This window comes from Mastigoproctus giganteus, chromosome 1 (assembly GCF_048544385.1).
Source record: "Mastigoproctus giganteus isolate SK-2022 chromosome 1, ASM4854438v1, whole genome shotgun sequence".
Classification (NCBI taxonomy): domain Eukaryota; kingdom Metazoa; phylum Arthropoda; class Arachnida; order Uropygi; family Thelyphonidae; genus Mastigoproctus; species Mastigoproctus giganteus.
Window position 1 is genome coordinate 83,613,528 of NC_143575.1, and position 19,722 is coordinate 83,633,249.

Sequence of the window (19,722 nt, forward strand, 5' to 3'; positions counted from 1 at the left end):
TGTCTACAAAATATTTCCATTAAGTTACTTATAAATGCAAATCCAATTTGTAGCGTTGTATTTTCATTTAACTTACACTTAAAGCAGTAAAGGTTGAAGGGTTATTTCAATGCAGACATTGAAGTAATTTGAAAATTACATGCATTAGTTTTAATCTGACACTTTGGTCCCTCTGGTGACAGACTTTTGGCCTTCAAGTCTTGGACTTAGTCTCTCACTAGAGACTACATTATCCATTCGTCTATTTAAATTCTGATATTGTTTTAATAGAAATAGTGTTGCTGAAAAGGTAAATCTGCAATATAATTAAAACTTATATTATATATATTAAAATTAAAAATGATGTACGCAATTAAGTCACTTTCAAATAATAGTGTCTTCTGCGAACATAAGCTCAAGCCTTGAAGACCAACAGTTGGTCTCTGTGATAGGAGAGGATCAAAGTGTCCTCAAGACAAACTGAATGCAGAAGTGTGTACAATTTTCAAATGTTTCAGTTAATGTTATATTTCAAGAAGTGGACAAGTAGTGTATAACTTATTTATGTACATAGCAATGAGCAAATTACATTTGCTACTTAGTGAATCGATCCTGTTACGTTGGCCCTTCACCACAGTTGCCTTGATATATAGTACTGCTCTAAATAAAAGTACTCTTCCAATGGGGAAGTATACTGCTTTTTATTTAAAGTATGCATTATTATCTAGACTGTGTATGGCTGCTCTTTTGGAGCTTCAGTAGGCACATAATGAGATATATCTGTAATATGTGAGATGCAAGATCATAGATTAAAAACTAAGTAAATTTAAGGCATACAGCTCATATTCGGAGAGATATAAAACATTATTTTACAAGTAGGGCATAGTCTATTTATGTATGTAACAACAAGCAAACTAGGTTTGCTTCTTAGTCAGTGGGTTGTTCACTCCTTTGCAGCTTTGACTTTGCACACTATGGCCTGAGCTGCCAATATGCCATTAAACACAAAATCAACCAGCTTTTATAGTGCCTTCTTATCTGTTGATAACTGCAATTATAACTCCATTTAGAGTCAGAACCAAAGCCTCAGTAATGGCACACACTTTATGCAGTGCCTTTTATTTAGAGTAATGCAATTTCAAGGAAATTCCTTGTGAAGGGCCTCCACAATATGAGATCCATATTGTGGAGGCCCTATATAAAAATATCCTCACTATATAAAAATAATGAAAAAGACAACTAGTAATGAATTATTACTAGTTTTCTTTATTCTGTTAATCGCAGATGATTTGTGTAATAAAAGCTGTATTTCCTCTTGGATTTCAATAAAAATTGAAATCCAAGAGGAAATAGGCACACTACAAAAATTAGTGCATATTATATTAACTGTTAATCAATTAATTGGTTAAAAGTCAATTACTCTTCACTTCTGTTAATCACATAAAATGGATAAATTCAATTAATTTAAGAAAAAAATTGAATATGCCTGAAATATAATGAAATGTTTATGTTACTCAACATAGTTTTCTTCTTGCTTCCCTTTAAATATGAGTTTTAATATTGGTGTCATTTTAGGTTTTCAGAAGAGCCAACTGGTTATTGGTTGCAAATCCTTGAAATGTCAGGTATCCCTCATGGACCAATTAATAGCATGGCTGAAGTTTTTAGTGATCCACAGGTATGTTTATATAATTCAAATGTGGATGTCTACACCCCATAACTTTGCAGTGTAGACATCCGGTATGATATTTGCTTTCGGCCTCCATCAGTATTTTTTAATTGGAAAAGCTTTTAGTCCATAAAAAAATTCTTTATGGCATTGTGGGTATCAAAGCACTGTTGCTGTGGTAACGTTACACAGAATTTTGGTTCCTTTTTTTTTTTTGGATGTTTACATCCCAAAGTTTTGGCAATGCAGTTAGTTGGGAAATATTTTTGTGGATAAGAAGACTGTTGTTTCTAATGATGTTTTTTGATCTTATTATATAATCTGATATCAGAATTAAGAGTAAATTTTTAAAGTTTCCCCTATTACACTTTTTCCTGCCTTTTTTCCCCCCTCCCTCAAAAAAATTAATTATTAAAGTAAAGACAACTGTTATTGTTTTTTTGCAAGCCAGTTACAAGGTTAAATATTTGAGGCAACTCTTTTGTTTCTCATTTGAACTCAAGAAATATAAAATTCTTCAAAGCATAGTTTTCTTTCAGTGTACTAATATTCAAATAAGATAATTTTTCTGATTAATTATATAATCTTCGGACAGTTGTGGTCTCAACAATCTTTAGACTGTTTATCTTTCAGCACTTTAAAGAAAATAAAAGGGCTTTCTATGATTTTTCTTATTAGTGAGATTGAAGTTTCAAATTAAGCAATTTATTTGAACTATCACTCAGTTTTCTAGAATATTCAGTGTACTTGCTGTGTGGTAAAGTTATATAGCTGTATACACAGGTTGCTTGTAGCAAAGTTACCTAACTGACTTTTAATGCAGAATGGTAGATGTGCTGCAGCCAGGTGTTATGATAGTGGCTCTGGTGCTGAGTTTATGCACTAAAATATGAAGAGGCGTGCCAAAAGTAGCTTATGTTTAAGAAAACAAGCAGCTTGCACAAAATGTGTCATTACAAGTGAGCATCTGAGGTAAGCACATATAACTGTGGTAAGCCTGGAGGCTTACCACTATTATATGTGCATATAGATGGGTCTGGATGATCCATGTAACATTACACTACAGCTATGGATTATGGCCATAGTTATTCTAATGCTAGCAATTGTCTGGTTCAGCAGCAGAAAACCTGACACCTGCCATTATTGTGTGTATGTAGCAGAAAACAGTTCCTGCTAAGGAAATGGAGAACAGGTTTTGAGTTTGACAAATCCTGGTTCCAGTTGCATTATAAGGAGGCAGGACCAAATATGGAGAAACATCGTAAAGCCAGATAACTGTTGTGTGCTATAGAAATATTGAAAGCTTCACTGGTAGACTAGACCATTGTTGCTTATAGATCAATGTCTGGATATGCGGACATGTGTTTATGTAAGGGGCAGCTCCTAGAACGTCAGTTCAACTTCACCTCGTATCTCTGTGAAGAACAGTATTACTACAAATGGGCTAGATATGTGAATGATGTAGGTTTGTGTGTGTGTGTTCTGTTGTAATTTTCTGGCCGCTTGGCTACCCAGAAGCATCAGCCACCTGGACAGATGATTCCGGGTACTCGTCCACACCTAAAAAATTCTGTAGGAATTTCCCCTCTTAATATGGTAGCAAAACCACAATACAACAAATACAGATCCAAGGGTAGCGCTCCAGCCAACACTTGCAGCACGGCAGTGGACACCGTTCTGCACACTCGAAGAATACTAAGAAGCATGATGTGCTGTATGGAATTTAGTTTAGCCTGAAACCTAGCTATTTTAACTCTATGGAACCAGGCTCCTGCAGCGTATACTGTATAGTTATAGGAAGGAATACTGCCTTACAATACAGAAACAGTATTTTATGTGATAGGCCCCAGTCAGACTTTGAAATTCTAATGATAGCACCAGAAAATTTCCCGATTTTATTGCTTAAATATAAGTACTAGTGAAATGATAACTTACTGTCCACAATAATTACCAGTTTGGTAACAATGACCATAGGTAACCGTACACCATTCAACTTGATCTGAGGAGGTCGATTTATATCCAAAGCTGTTTTAAATAACATTATTTTAGTTTTGTAAGGACTAATGGCAAGCTTATAGCTCTGAGCCCAAGAACTTAAATCTGTCAGCACACTACTAGCTCTCAATTCTAAAATGAGTGAGATCGTCCAGCAATTATAACTGTCAGATCATCTGCAAATGCCAGCACCTTACAATTAGGGAACGTGCGAACCAACAAATTCTGTAAGACTAGGTTCCAAATAAGTTCCTAGGTTCCTCGAGGCTCCCAAGACCGGAGCCTTGAGGACATCCTCTCACAACCTATTTTCGTAGCTCAAAGTGCTTGGACTTCACTAGCACATATCTATTTGAAAAGTAACTGTTGATAAGCATATATAATTCCTTGGAACAATCAGCGTTTCTTAACTGAGCCATCGCTGCCTCCCACCAAACTGTATCAAATGCCCCTTCGAAATCAATGTAGATTGCTAATTTATATTTTAATGTAGAATTCTCAATATGCGTTTGAAACACCACTAGACAATCTTCACAGGATTTCCCAGGAATAAACCCATATTGTTGAGGCAATATCATATCCAACTGCACTAGCAGGTCGGTTACCCGTAATGCCATTAACTTTTCAAGGATTTTACCAAGATTTTCCAAAGAGCGATCGGGCGATATGATTTAGGTTCAGACAGTGGCTTCCCAGGTAGGTTTTCTAACTAACTTCAGTAGTCCAATCTTCCACTGTGTTGGAAACAGTCCTTCTGTTAGACATTTGTTATACATTAATAAAAGGATATTAGGTAACGACTTATAGAACCTTGTTAAAAATATATTCTCAACTAAATCAATTCCAGGACATTTTGTGAGATTAAGCTTCTTCAAAACTCCTGTAAGTTCATCCATTGTAAACTCCACAGTATATTCTCTAGCTACATAGAGCCGATTATCTCTATCTATACCAGCTTGATATTCAGTATCTTCCTGAGGATCATCAGTTGGAAATAGCTTACTTAAAATTATCTCAACGGAGTCCTTCCAACCAATAGTCTCACTGATATCCGTGGTTACAGTATTAAACACTTCCACATACCTGAATTTGTCACATGATACTTTATATAGTAAACCCCACGGGTTAGAATTTCCCGATTCTTTCACAAAAAGTGTCCATGTCGCCCATTTTTGATCAGCTATCTTCCTACTATAATTGTTTTTTAAGGACATATAGTCCTCATGCAACCTTGCAACCTCAGAAGGGGATCAATGTCTGTTGTGTTGATATTGTCTTCTAGCCCTGTTTACTGCTCACCTTAATACTGTTAACTCTGAAGTCCATCAAGGACAGGATTTTGATCTAGCAACTTTCTTCTTACCAGCCTTGTATGCTGTTCTTATAATTGAATCCTGTATAAATACAGCAAGAGAAGTCCATAAGAATTGATGCATCGAACGCAGACCAATCAATTGTTTTCAATGAGAACCAAACCAACACTGGTACTCGATATTGACTAGCTGAAGGTATAACATATTTTACATAAAAGGAGATAACTCTATGGTCATTAGATGTCCAGTCAGAAATGTCCCACCAATCATAGATGTAGTGTCGTAGGCCAGACGTTACTGTAGTTATATCAATGTTGGACTGCCCCATAGGTCCAGAGAATGTGGCCGGCTGATTGGATGTATTCATCACATATAAATTGTGATTAAATATAAATTCTTGAAGCAGACGACCTCTCCCATCTGTTGTAGCACTATGATATAGACTTGATTTAGCATTTGCATCAGTAGTGATTATTATGTGATTAGGCTTTAACATAAATAGTGCATGTTCCAGGTAATCCAAAGAGCTATTAAAATCCATTGATGGAAGACAATATAATGAAATAAGATAAAATTGCAATGTTGTTGTTGTTGCACTCATCATGCATGTGGCACATTGATTACACAACCCGTGTATCACCACAACATCTAAATCGCTATTGGTTACCATGATTCCTGATTTGGCCTCTTCTTGTACAGGCTGCACAACTCGTGCACTTAGAGGATATCCCAGTATCTTAAAGCTTTGCTTCAATTGAATGCTGGCCCAACAGTTCTTGTACGGATACTATATCAATCAAGTTCTAATCCATTGACTTCATAATTTCATCAGCCACCAGCCTAGAATGTTGGCCGTTTATCTGCATGATTTTAATTCCTGAAGACAAGAACTCTATCCACCACAGAATCATGTGCAGATCCTCTTGTGAGTTTATTAACTCCATTTGATTGGTGATTATTTCAATTATTCACTGGCCATCCTTATTCGTATCAGTTCCATAGCCCCTAAATATTCCAGATAACAAGAATCCCTGATCAAGTGGTGAAGTTCACAAAATACGGTTCTTTGTCCTTATTGGAACACTCTGCCAGTACATGACCATCTCTTGCGAAATGGCCACAAGATAGGGAGGTTTGAGAGCAATATTGTTTCATAAGTCCATACCCAAGGCATAGGCAGCACCTAGAGACTATTGTAAACAACCTGTACCTGCTGGAAGTAACAGTCAAGTAAATTCTATCCAATGTAGAACTACCCATGCCCTGTTATAGTGCTTCTGTACTTAGTCGTAGAGCTGAAGGTTATCTCCCTTTTGACTTCATCCCATGTAATACCAAACTTTTCTAAATTTTTACAATATAATTTAGAAAGGGATTCTAGTATCTCATCCTGGCTCAAGTCTTTGGGAACATCATAAATGATTATGGATGGATTATCTTTTCTAGGAACTACCGTAGCAATTCCTACTATAGCTAAAGAATCTGACGTTGAATTATTTATTAAATAAGCTTTTGATACTGGTTCTAGTAAAACTCCCTCCTTATGAACTAATCTTAATGACATAACTTTAATCGGCTTAAATTCAGTTTTCATTGTATTCGCAGCTTCAGACTCAATCATCAGAAATCCTTTGTCATGCCAGTTCTGAAGCTCTTTTATATTCACAGCAGTTTGGATCTTTAATAGAATGCTGGAAGTTTCTTTTATGCCTTTTACAATTTATACAACAAGGGGGATTCCTCTTTATTTGGGCATTCTGCATAGACATGACCACTCTGGGCACAATGCCCACAAGATGGAGATGTGTGGGTACAGTACTGAGCCATATATTCATATCCCAAGCATAAAAACACTTGGTAACAATCATAAATGGCTGATGTCTATGCGAGCTACAGTCCAAGAAAATTCTGTGCATAGTTGAGATACATTTATAAAGTCAAGGGGTAAAACTGATTACCCAATGAACATTTGATGAAAATCTCAATCTTATCGTAAATCTGAAAGTAGTTTCCTTTCTGACTTCCTCTAGTGAGAATCCATTGTCACTAAGATTTTTATTGTATAAATCCTCAACGATGTCTTCTTTACTTAAATCCTAAATAAATTGTCTTTCTTGAGAACCCCTGTAGATATGCCTGCAGAGGACAGGGAATCTGAAGTAGATATGCTAACTAGATCAGACTTGGAATGTCTGGATAAGTAAAGCTTCCTTAAAATTATTGCAGACTTCCTGTATTACACCATTATGACTCTCAACCAAGTAATGACTATTTCTAGCTGGATAACGTTTTTCCATATTGCCTGTGTCATGCAGATGAGTTTCAGGAGCCTGAAGACTCTCCCTCTATCTTCCCACCCCCACACACAAATTTCCACATCTCAGTTCCTTAGAGAACTTACTAGATGAAGTTTAAACTGCAGTTAGACATACACTAGCTTCTATCCGGTCTGCATAGGTAATGTGCAGTACAGTTAAAAAGGCTCTGGACCTGGTGGGAATGGTTCAAAATAGGACTTCAATTTAAGATCATATGTTAAAGTATCCTCAACCAATAGGATCTGTGAGATGAAAAAGTAGGGCTGCTATTGATTAACTGCTGTGATAATGATCAGCAATTAATGTGCATCAGACATTTGACAAGATATCAGGTAAATTGTGAATTTCAAAATTTTTTTATGTACAATGAAACTGCATTTTGACCAATACTGCAAAAAATTCTAGCTACCTAATAAAACTTTTAGACAACCTGGTACCAGAGAGTGTTGTGTTTTGAGGGTGCCTCCCTAGCCAGGTGGGCAGGAGCAGCAGTGCGAAGCACACGCTTCTTGATTAGACCAGGGTAGAGTCCATGACCACCAGATACGGAGGATGTGGAAAGGTCAGGGAATGACCACCGCATATCCCTGGAGCAATATGGCCTTAGTTGCTAATGCTTCTTAAAAAAAAAAAAAAAAAAAAACCACCAATGTGTTTTGAGTAGAAATATTCTAGGTTAAATTTTTTTTTTTTTTATGAAAACCCCAAACACGAAAGGTATCAAAATCTATAGTACTTAGTACCGTGCATGGGTTGAAGGAGAAGTGGGATACCAGAAACTTTGCTCTAGAGACTAAACTTGGGTTTCACCACTTCAAGCCTCCAATAAGCAAAGTGGTGGTATTTCACTGGTTGATGAAAGTCATCTACCACCTTGATACCAATGCTAAACATAATCAAGAACTATATTAATCTATTTAATTTGCTAATAAAATGTAATAGGGTTACCTTTTTAATACCAACCGTTAGGCTGCATAATCATTTATCAGTTATAGCAGCAATCCTAAATAGAACTTTGGTCAGTGTTCATGAAATTAAAATTCTCTACATAACTGCCCTGTCAAAATGGTGCTATTTTTGTCCTTTAATACAGATTTCATTAATAGCAATTTGTTTATTGATAATAATGTTGAGGAAACCATACAAGCAGATCATTCACCATACTAAACTAATTGTTTATCTATAAATATTTCTGAATCCACTTTGATATTCTGTTATCAAGCCAAAACAAAAATAAACAATCTTCAGATTGATGGAGGGGAAACAAACCGAAGGCAGATACTGATGAAAGTCTACTGAAGTTTTTGCAGCTATTGAGGAAAGAAAATCTTTGAAGAGCTTGGGGCACTGATTTACTTTTTCACAGACTTAAACAAAAACACTTTATTTTCTTAGGGGACCTTTTCTTTCAGTCTTTCCTCGCTACTAATTTGCTGATACTGTCAAATGGGAGATGCATCTCAAGTGCATGATTGGCCAATGCATGCTGATACATGTTTGTGAATATATCAGATTTGAAGTTTTTAACACTAGTGTTAAATAGCTTAAAAGTTTTTTTCTGAGATGTATATATATATTTATTTTGTTTATTGATTAAAGGCTAAGTTAAAAATCAGTGACTAACAAACAGTGAAGTATTTTTATTTTAAGTGAATTAACAGTATTTATTATTTAAGACCTATCTGAATAATACTGATTTGATTGTCTATGTACAAATTTAAGATATGCTGTACATTCAAAAAATCCCTGGAATTTTGCTATAAAAGTTTATTGAGTGAATAGTTTGTCTTACTAACCTAATCACCTTTGAAGTACCTTCCTTCTACACGCATACACTTGTTCCACTGATCTTCCAAGCTTTGAAGCATTCTTTAAAATGGTGTTTTTTTTTAGTGTTTGTAGGATCACTTCACCATTTCTTTGATGTCACCCACTGTAGCAAAATGAACCCCAAAGCCACCATTTCATTTAGGAAACAGTGTGAAGTCAGGCGGTGCAAGGTCAGGGGAATAGATAGGCTGCTGCCTGACTGTGATTTTTTTTTTTTTTGCACCCAAGAACTGCTGAACTGTCATCACTGTGTGATTAGATGCATTGTCATGGTGCAGGATCCAGCCATCCTTCCATTTTTGAGGTCATCTTCACTTCACATTCTTATGCAAACATCCCAAAACCTCAATATAGTAAGCAGCAGTAATGCATCTCCCTCTAGTCACAAATAAATTCATATGCACTATGCCCTCATTGTCAAAAAACGGATGGAAAGATTCTAAGCAGATGGATTGCTGGTGACTTCAGGGCAGCAGGCAGAGTGTTCTGATTAATGGATATTCTTCAGATTGGTGTAGTGTCAGGAGTGGAGTCCCCAAGGATAGGTTCTTAGACCACCGTTGCTTCTCATTTTCATAAATGACATTGACAATCGGATAGAAGGTGTGATGTCAAAATTTGCAGACAATGTAAAGATTGGCAGAGTAGTTAATGATCAGTGCCAAGCAGTGCTCCTTCAGGATGACTTGAACAGACTTCAAAGATGGTCAGAGAAGTGGCAGCTATGTTTTAATGCAGCTAAATTGCAAGGTCTTACACTTTGGGAATACCAACCCCAAAATAAATTATACACTTTCTGGGGTTGAATTAAAAACAGTGGAGGAAGAAAGGGATCTGGGAGTTATGATATGGGTAGATGTGAAGTTTTCTGAACAGTGTAAACAGGCAGCCAGGAAAGCCCATAGTATTCTATCAATGATTCATTGAATGTTATCCTGTAGATATGGATGTAATAATCCCACTGTATAAAGCAATTGTTAGACCAATTGAGGACATTGGTCTCAAAGAAAGAGGACATTTAGCTTTAATGTTCTCTTTCATGATTTTTAAATGGTTCAAAGACAGGTAACTTGAAAGTTGAGATCAGCAAAAGGAGTACCGTATGAGGAAAGACTCCTATTATGTAGGTTACAGAGCTTGCCAACTAAGCACCTCTGAGGGGGATTAATAAAATGAATGAAGGTGGAATTTTCACTGTTATAAAGAATTCCAGAACTAGGGGCAGTAAATGCAAATCACTGCTACAAAGACAATCTGATAACATGTACAGACTGATAATTATGTCTCCTGCTATTCTTGCCCAGATGTTGATGGGAGTAACCATTGGTGGTATCTGATGTGTATGATGGCTGTTATGAATTCATTTCTTGTAAAGCGCACTTTTTCCATCCACAGGACCTTAACAACATATGGTCTTTTGCACACTTCTGTAGTAGTCACATAAAGTAGGCTGTTCATGGTGGAAAGTTCATAGGCTCATGGATTTTATGAATATGACATGGATGTCCTTTGTTCTGTAAAATCCACCCCACAAAAGATTGTGATATTCTCACATGTGTGCCACTGTCCTTGTTCTTGGATTACAGTTAAGGTTCCATTATTGCTTTACCTAAATCCAAATTATACACAAATTGCAAAAGCATAATTAAAAAGAATGCTTTAAAAAAATTTGGAATTTAGATTTAAAGATTCAGCTGTTGCCTTAATTCATAAAAATTTTAACCTTTTTCCCCCTTTTTCATAATGTATGAATTAAGGTGACACCCAAATTTTTTTCTCTAATTTAATATTAGTAATGGCAAATAACGATGCAAAGAAGCAAACTTATATAGTATCAGACAAAAAAAAAAAACTACATTGTTTATTCATCTCTAATTATTTGTCTGATACTTCCTTAAATTTATTCAAATTATCTACTTCCACAACACCAGATGAAAGTTTATTCCAATAATCAATCAGGCTTTGGCTGAAAGCAAATTTTTGCATATCTATCCTGCAACCATTCTTTTTCAATGTCCCTTTATTTTCAATTTATGTGTCATCTGAGAAAGAGTAAGGATGCCATGAACATTTAGTTTACTTGATCCATTTAAAGCTTTAAACACTTCAGTTATGTATTAGAACTATACGTTTCAAAGAACATTTCAGGTTTCATTTGAGAATTTACTATTTTGTGCCTTTTGCTTCAACATGCTAGTTTTGGTTTCAGTGTAATGTAAACAATATACTACTGAAAAAGAACCAGTACAAAAGCTGACATGTTGATGCATCAGCTATAGAAACCACTCTTTATTTTTAAGGAGATAGCATTGGTTAACTTGGTGAGTCAGCTAAGTGGAAGTTGGTTAAGAGGACTTCTGCTGTATTTAAATTTTAAAAGTCAGACAATTACAAAAAAGTGACATTCTGCTAAAGGGCTTTACTAAGATTGCATCAAGAGATTGCAACTGGTTGAGATTTTAATGCCATTTTAATTATTACAAATAATATAACATGTTATAATATATAAATTTATTTTTACTTTTTTACTGTAGAAATAAATTTTAATAAATTAAATAAAATTTCTAAAAAAATTTCAGCTTTGAGGTCCAAATAGTGGACCCTATGCATGAATGTGCCACTGAGAAAAACAGTTGTTTACTTTACTTGTAAGACTACATTGAAAAAATCCTGAAAATTTCATGAAAATACAATCAAATGAAATGTCTGGTTTAAGAAATGCATGCCAAAATTAGACAGCCCTTAAGTTTGCATTTAATTTTTTTTCTCAATTTACCAGATTAATTCTTTTATTTTTATGTAACCTCTTCTGGAGACAATTTTCTAACTACAGTATCTCTTAAGGATTAGTGATACTATGTAATATGTAGTAAACAGCTTTTCTGTCCTCCAGGTTTATCACAATAAGATGGTTGTAAAGATGGACCATTCCACAGTTGGCTCTGTAATTCTCCCAGGTAAGTTTTTTTTTTTTTTTCTGTAATAATGCTGATTATTTGTGGATACTCATGTACAATTCTATTTTAATATAATAAATTTCCATTTATTACTCTGGACAACCAAGGCAAAGAAGAATTTGCAACTTTGTAACTGTTTTGTTGTAGCTGATTTACCAACACAACAGCTAACATTGGGCTAGTGCATTTTTAATGGCAGCTGACTCAATCTTTGAAATGTGTGCAACAGTCCACCAAAGCCAACTTCCTAATAAATTTCCATATATATATACTGGGACAGCTGAAGCCAGAGGAGTTTACAAATTTTTTGTAACTGTTTTATCGGAGCCAATTTACCAGCATAACAGCTAACAATGGGCTGTGCACAGACTTGATGTTGCAATTTGTGCAAATGCAAAAATGTCTAATGCTTTGACTCTTTATCAAATTATTTTTGTATTTTATTACTCTGAATGAGAAAAATATTGTTCCAAACAAAAGAAATAACAAGAAATCAATTTGAAAAATAAAAATGAAGTTCCCAGAAGAAACCTAGGCATTATACTTTTAAAATTTCAAATTTGCACTTAAATGAATAATACAGTATAAAATTATTTTTATACCAGAACTTACCTGAAAGCAATGTAATCACAATATCAATGTGAATTTAAATTTAAGCAGTACAGACAAATTCATAAACACAACCAGAGGATTAGTATAATTCTTGAATATTTTATTTTCTTTATGTTCTATGGACATATGATTAATATTGTAGTGTTTTATAAATTTGTAGTAAATACAGCCACTTCCTGGCTAATGTAATACTCAACTTACGGAAATTCGACTTCACATAAGTTTTTGCTGGCCAGTGCAAACTTAAAAATCGTGGAATAAATGGGGGTATCATGAAAATATTATAATGTGAATCCGATAACACATTGTTTTTTTTTTTGCTAATTCGTTCCAAGACCTTGGGGCGCCTCCGTAGCCAGGAGCAGAAGTGCGTAGTACATGCTTCTTGATTAGACCAGGGTTCGAGCCTGTGACCACCAAATACGGAGAATGCGGAATCCCGGAGAATCCCCGGAGCAATATGGCCTTAGTTGATAATGCTCCTAAAAACCAAATAACAACAACCACCAAGACCTTGGAAGCTGAAATTTTCGCTATATAACTAAGCTATTTATCTCTCAAAGTCATTTTTATAATGGAAATTGAACTACCCTTTCATTGTTATCATATGTTCTGTTATAAGAATCAATTTTAAACGCCTTTGTGATATTTTTCTGGAGGTCACTACCATAAAACAAGTTGCACTTTCTGGTTTATTGGGCTTTTTTGTTAGTGCAATCTATTATAAATGGGTGGTAAACTCGATCTTATTGCATTTGCGATAATATCAATAACTGGAATTCTGTGGGTTTTTATGTTACAGTATTATGGTGAAATGAGGTCCCCTTCAGTGAAATCTTCAATCATATAAAAAACAAATAAATTTTCAGACTCTTCATTCCTATTTACTTATTATAATGGTGAAGCAATTTCCTGAACCATTAAGGAAGGCCCTTTACTGTTCTCACCAGCCAAGCCACCATGTTTAGATGTTTTCAAGAAGACTCCATGTCTTTCTATGGATGCAGTCTTGCCATTCACATTTTATAATGTGATGCAATAGTACAGTGAATCATTGATGCCATAACATGTGTATTCTTGGCTACTTGTTTTTGTCCTTCAGCTCCCCCCTCCCCCACCTAGTATATAAGTACAGCTGAAACTCATTAAAATGCAATTCAAGCATGCTCCCATTTTTCATCAGTTGAATCGTGTTTAGTCACTGAAGATCAACATTTTGGATTCCTTGTGAACATGTGGCTATATTTTCAGTTTAACACGAATCTGCGATATGCATTATCCTTTGATTTCCGTAAGAACAATAAATGACTTGTAACTTTACTGCAAAGTGTTTGAACATACAGTATATTTGTTTAAAAAGTTTGTAAGATACACAAAGTCTTACAAATACCTATTTCTCTGGACAAGAATAGTATGTGAAAATAAAACAATTTTACAAACAAAGAACAACATTTCAGTTAGTGGGAGTGGGCCTGTTGGAACAATAGACAAAGCAAAGGATTTACATAAAGTAGAAAGCTGTGAATTTAAAGGGTGTTCAGGGAGGGAGTCAACATCAATTTAATCCCTCTATCATATTCTCACGTAAGATGCAGCATTTAGTCATTTTTGGAAAAATTGGCTTGGTGTAATTAAAAAGTAGTATAGTCAGTAGGGGTCTAACAGTAGAAGATTAAAGGGTTCTGTGGTGAGGGCAAACGAAGTTGTGTGTTAGTAACGTATGAGAATAGGTTTAAGAAATAACATAGTGATTGGGTCTGTACAAATTAGTTAGGTGGAGATATGCAAATAAGAGGGATATAAGTAGAGTTTTCGTGCAGAAAAACACCTCTCCCACAAGTTCAATTGCCAACTATCAATTTTCTTGTTTCTCAAATTGTAAGTTGTATTTTTAAAATACAGTATAAATTTAAAGAAATGTTTAAAACTTCAAATAAAACAGAAGTTTACCATAGAAGAAAAAATTGCTGCTCTTGATAGAACCAAGTCCAGCAAACTCAAGTGGCTAGATACCTTGGAGTGAATGAATCTACAGTGCATGGATGGAAGAAAGAAGAGGAGAAACTTCATGATGCTGATGCTGCTGTTAAGTCTATGGAAACAAGTGATGAAGTTGCAGCAACCTCAAGACAAACAATTGGATAAAGCTGTGTTTCAGTGGTTTGTTCAAGAATGATTTGAAGGCACACTTCTGTCTAGACCCCATCCACAAGCCCAAGCTAAAAACTTCCACAATAATCTTCATGTAAATGAGTTCACAACATTCACTGCAAGTAATGGATGGCTAACACATTTTAAAATGTGGCATGGAATAACCAAAATGGCTATATCAGGTGAGATATGTTGAGCCGATGATGAAGCTGCATGCTCTTACCCTGCCCAGCTTTAGAAAATAATTGAAGATGGTGGCCATACCACAGAACAAGTATATAACTGTGATGAAACTGGACTTTGTTATAAATCGTTACCCAATTCCACTCTGGCTTTTAAGAATAATGCTCAAAGAACCACAAGGCTTCAAGCAAATGAAAGACAGTGACCACTGCTAATTATAAACCAAACAGAAAATCACAAACCGAAACCACTTTGCATAGGAAAGTTTAAATCACCATGGTGCTTCCATCATGTGAACATGGTCTCTTTGCTATTTGCCTATGACTTCAGCAAAAATGCATGGATTACTTCCAGTATTTTTGAAAACTGGTTTTCAATAAGCAGTTTGTACCTGATGTATGTAAACACAGCAACAGGGGTTGAATACCAAAACTCTCTTGCTACTGACTAACTGCCCTAACCATCACCTTGCTGATAACCTAATAAGCAGAGATGGTAAAATCTGAGTGAGCTACTTACCAAAAAACACCACATCAAAGATACAACCTCTGGATCAAGGGATTATATCAACATTTAAAATTAACGTCTGCAAAACTTTGATATAGTGAATAATCACTAGTGAGGATTCTGTTACCTCATTTTTAAAGAAGCTGAACTTAAAGGAAGTTTTTTTTTTAATTTTTTGAAACAGAAAGGTAGATTCCCTTTCAGTTTTACAATTAAAATGCCTTATTAAATTGTTAAAAAAAAAAAAAAAAAAAAGACTAGTTTGTTCGCTAATGTCTGCTTAGTAGTTGAAAGAACGTGGAATGCATTATGTTTTCCTTTTTTGCCTGAATTTTCGACCTTTTAATTTCAAAACATTTAATTTCGTAACAGTCAATACAACAATGTGGAAAAGCAGTTTTTTCAAGTATTGATTTGTTTTTATGACAAAAGATGTGTGTTTATGTATATTTAACGACATGAATATTGATTTTCTAAATACTTTATTGTATAGTGCATCAATAAAAGATTGAAACAATGCAACTGTATATTATTTCCATTATTATTATTCTTTGCATGATTTTTCTTAGATATAGTATGGCAATTATTGCTCAAAAAAGAGATGAGCAAAATTGATAGTACATATGAAGTTTAATACCGAAAAATGGTTAGAATTTTCTGAAGTGATGTAATTCTTTTGATCCCGAGAATTGTGTTGTAACAGGTTTCACCTGTATTTGGATTATTTCCCAAATGCAGAACCTTAAATTTGTTAGAATTAAAATGAAACTGCCATTTCTCTGAATGCCCGTGAATTTGTCAAAATCATTCTGGAGCTTGGCTTGACTTGCATCACTGGCCATCCTCCAAACTTTCATATCATCTATAAGTTTCAAAATCATACCCTTTATTTCCTTGTTGATATCATTCAAGAAAGTTAGAAACAAAAATGATCCTAGCACTGAACCTCAGGAAAACCTACTTATAATCTTGGCCCATTTTGAAGAGTGATAATTTACAACAACACTCTGCTTAATATCCTTCAACCATCCATCTCACAATCTTGCCCGTATTTCCAAATGTGTTCTTAATTGTAAAGCATCCTCTAATGTGGATTTTGTCAAAAACTTTGCTAGAATTTAAGTGCAATCATCAGAATTGTATCTTTCATACTATTCCTGCATGACTATGTCATTATAGGTTAAATGGTTTGTTAAGCAAGGTTTTTCCTTTACAGAGTTGTGTTGTGAACAATTTAGGTTATTTTACATCTTAAGGTGCTCTTTTAATACATTCTTGACACATAAACTCTGTAATACTGGGGTCAGACTGACCAGTCAATTCATCCTTAGCTTTGTTAATTAGCAATACCCTTCTTCACTCTGAAGAGATTATTCCTGGGTCTACAGTTGACCTCACAATTAATCCTAATGGTTTGATACATTCCTTTGCAGCTTCTTTAGAAATATTACTGATACTTGGGACCTTAGGCAGAATGCTCCACAACTAGTTCAATCACTCTTACACATCAAGGCTGGCATCATCCATTTTAGATGATGCTAAGTAAACTTTAATTGCCAACAAATATTGCATGACTAGATCTACAAAGCCATCCAGAACATGGCAGATAAGAGTCCCATTCAAACCATCCAATATACTAGGCATAGCTATTAAATATGCAGACTGCATACACCACCACTAAACTTCAAGTGCCACCAGTGAAAAACAAAGGCACAGCAGTTGACCACTAACCTTTCCCTAATTATCTGCCAAGTTTAGAAGTAATTTTGTTTAAGAATTAGAATGGTTGCATCGGAACTCAATATGGACAAAGAAATGGTTAGACAAATTTTAACTGAAAATTTAGGCATGAGGAAAAGTGTGTGTGCGCGCTAAGATGGTTCCAAAAATTTTGAATGAAGATCAAAGAATGTGAAGACTCCAAGTTTGTGAAGATGTTTTGGAAAAAAAAAAATGAAGAAGGTCCAGACTTTCTGAGTACTGAGCTGTAGAGTCATTAGCAATCTTCTAATAATGGAAGTATCAAAATGAGCCTTTTCTGTAAGTTTTGGGGTTAAACATACATGTATGCATGGCTGTTAATGGATTGAAAGGTGTGTAAAATTATCCATTAAGCCTTGTTATTAAATGAAATTAAATTAAGATTGATGTAATGCAGATTAAAATTCCAAGTCATAACTTATAAACCTAAAGTAATCTTACATTTTTTTAAAAAATTTATTTATTATTATTTTTTTTTTATTTCTCCAAGGTCCACCAGTCCGTTACAGTGCAAGTAACAACAGAGTAAGACTGCCTCCTCCAGTTCTTGGAGAACATACCAACTATATTCTCTCAGATGTGTTAGGAATATCTGATTCAGAGATAAAGGAACTTAAAACCCAGGGTGTAATAGCTTGAAATGCTTTCTTGGAAAGAACAGAAAAAACAAAATTACTTTCAGGGGCTTTAAATCACAGGAAAAGGAATTGTAAATTCCATTTTTAATTGAAATTTATCATGGAAAAGTTTTCATAGTTGTACTAGGAGAATTAAATTGGCCTTAACACTTTGATGGGAGGGAGAAATATACACACACACTTGTATATATGGTAAAATTCTGTTACAATGAACTTCTTGAGGTGGACACGAATAATTTCATTGTATGAATATTTGGTTTTAATGACATCACAAAACTATTTAAAAAAATCTATTATCAGTTCAAATAACTTCTGCAGTAATTTTCGATATGCTGCAATAACACGCAGAAGTAGTGTAATTTATTTATTATAATTTTTTTTTACTTTAATTATTAACTTTATCTATAGAACAGCCAGGGCTGTAGTGGAGGACATGCTCTGGTATACACCTTATACCCTCTCTTTTGTTTTTAAGACTTGAAAAAATAAATATTATTAAAATATTTACTGAAAATTAAAAAATAACTTTATTAGAATTTGATTCTTAGGCAATACTTATAGTTTAATTATTTTTAATATATATGCCGTGTGTATGTATATGGGTATATGCCATATACCCTCTGGAATTCGACTGATAAGTCTGATATGTATAGTATACTCTCTGCCTTTCACAACATTCATAGAGTATACCTTCTGCTAATTTTACAACTACAGCACAATGTATTATTAATTTTTGGTTGTCAATACATCAGTTTTTTGTTTTTAATATTATTTACCTTTATTTTTCATGTATTAATATGAAAATTCAATTTTTACAATCTAAAATGTATAATATCAAAATTGCTCTCAAGTTCAATAAGATTGCTGTTTCTAATGTGTTTTTCCCCCAATCTTAACTTTAAATGAGTGGACCATTTATAGTGAATGACTAAATCAGGAAAACAATAAAGGCCACTTTTGTTATAGTCCCATGTGCCCCTTTCTTACGTTTTTTTCTTTTAATGAAAATGAATAAATTTCTGTTTATACTTAAAATGACCAATCCAGAAAAGTTTACAGCTTCTTTGCAACTTTTGATTATAGCTGATTTACTAGCACAACAGTTCATGGACTCAATCTCATAATGGGTGAATTTGCATCAATGTATGTTACCCCAGAACTACAGACAGCCTAGAAAACTTGGAAATCTGGAAGTATTTTCATTAAAATGAGATTCATTATAATGGAATTTTGCTGTGTGTGTGTGTATGTGTAGTGTAATAGTGGAAGTGAAACAGGTGTATTCTAGTTTCAGATAATTTCTACTGAAGTGCCAACTGCCAAACTGCCTTTGCTATAATTTATGTCAGTGAATCTTGAGCCAGAGTAATTCCAAATGTGGATGGTATTTACTTGATAAATTGCAGGTGAGAATCACAACCTTAATTTTATACCAGTGTGATATGTGTGTGGGTGGGAAAAATTTGTACAAAGTTATTTGTAATGTATGTAAAATTTGTTCATATTGATCAAACTGTTTAACAGCAGATTCCAGAGTGGGGTGTCATATTTTACATATTGTATATCTATAAGGAATAAAAGTAATTCTTTTCAGAAGTTTTAGACAATTATTAAAGACTGATTACATTAAATTAAGGTTGCCTGGGGAAACATTTGAACTTTCCACAGATTTGGAAAGATAAAATTGAGGGCTTTTTCTCTGCCAGAACAGCATTCTGGAAGTTAAAAAGACAAATAAAAAATCATATATTTTAAACAAAAAATATTTATTATTACTAATGCTGTCAGTGCTTTGTGTGTCAGCAGAGA

At 34.4% G+C, this 19,722-nt stretch overlaps 1 protein-coding gene across 1 annotated transcript in view; it reads left to right on the forward strand.

The window, feature by feature from the left end:
* Positions 1 to 18,389, forward strand: part of LOC150090947 (succinyl-CoA:glutarate CoA-transferase) — a 79,942-nt gene extending 61,553 nt beyond the window's left edge. Inside the window, exons 10-12 of the mRNA XM_090380784.1 lie at positions 1,555 to 1,657; positions 11,998 to 12,061; positions 17,766 to 18,389. Of these exons, the coding sequence (XP_090236910.1) occupies positions 1,555 to 1,657; positions 11,998 to 12,061; positions 17,766 to 17,914 (316 nt within the window). The 3' untranslated portion in view covers positions 17,915 to 18,389. The remainder of the gene's footprint in view (positions 1 to 1,554; positions 1,658 to 11,997; positions 12,062 to 17,765) is intronic.
* The last annotated feature ends 1,333 nt before the right edge of the window (positions 18,390 to 19,722 follow it).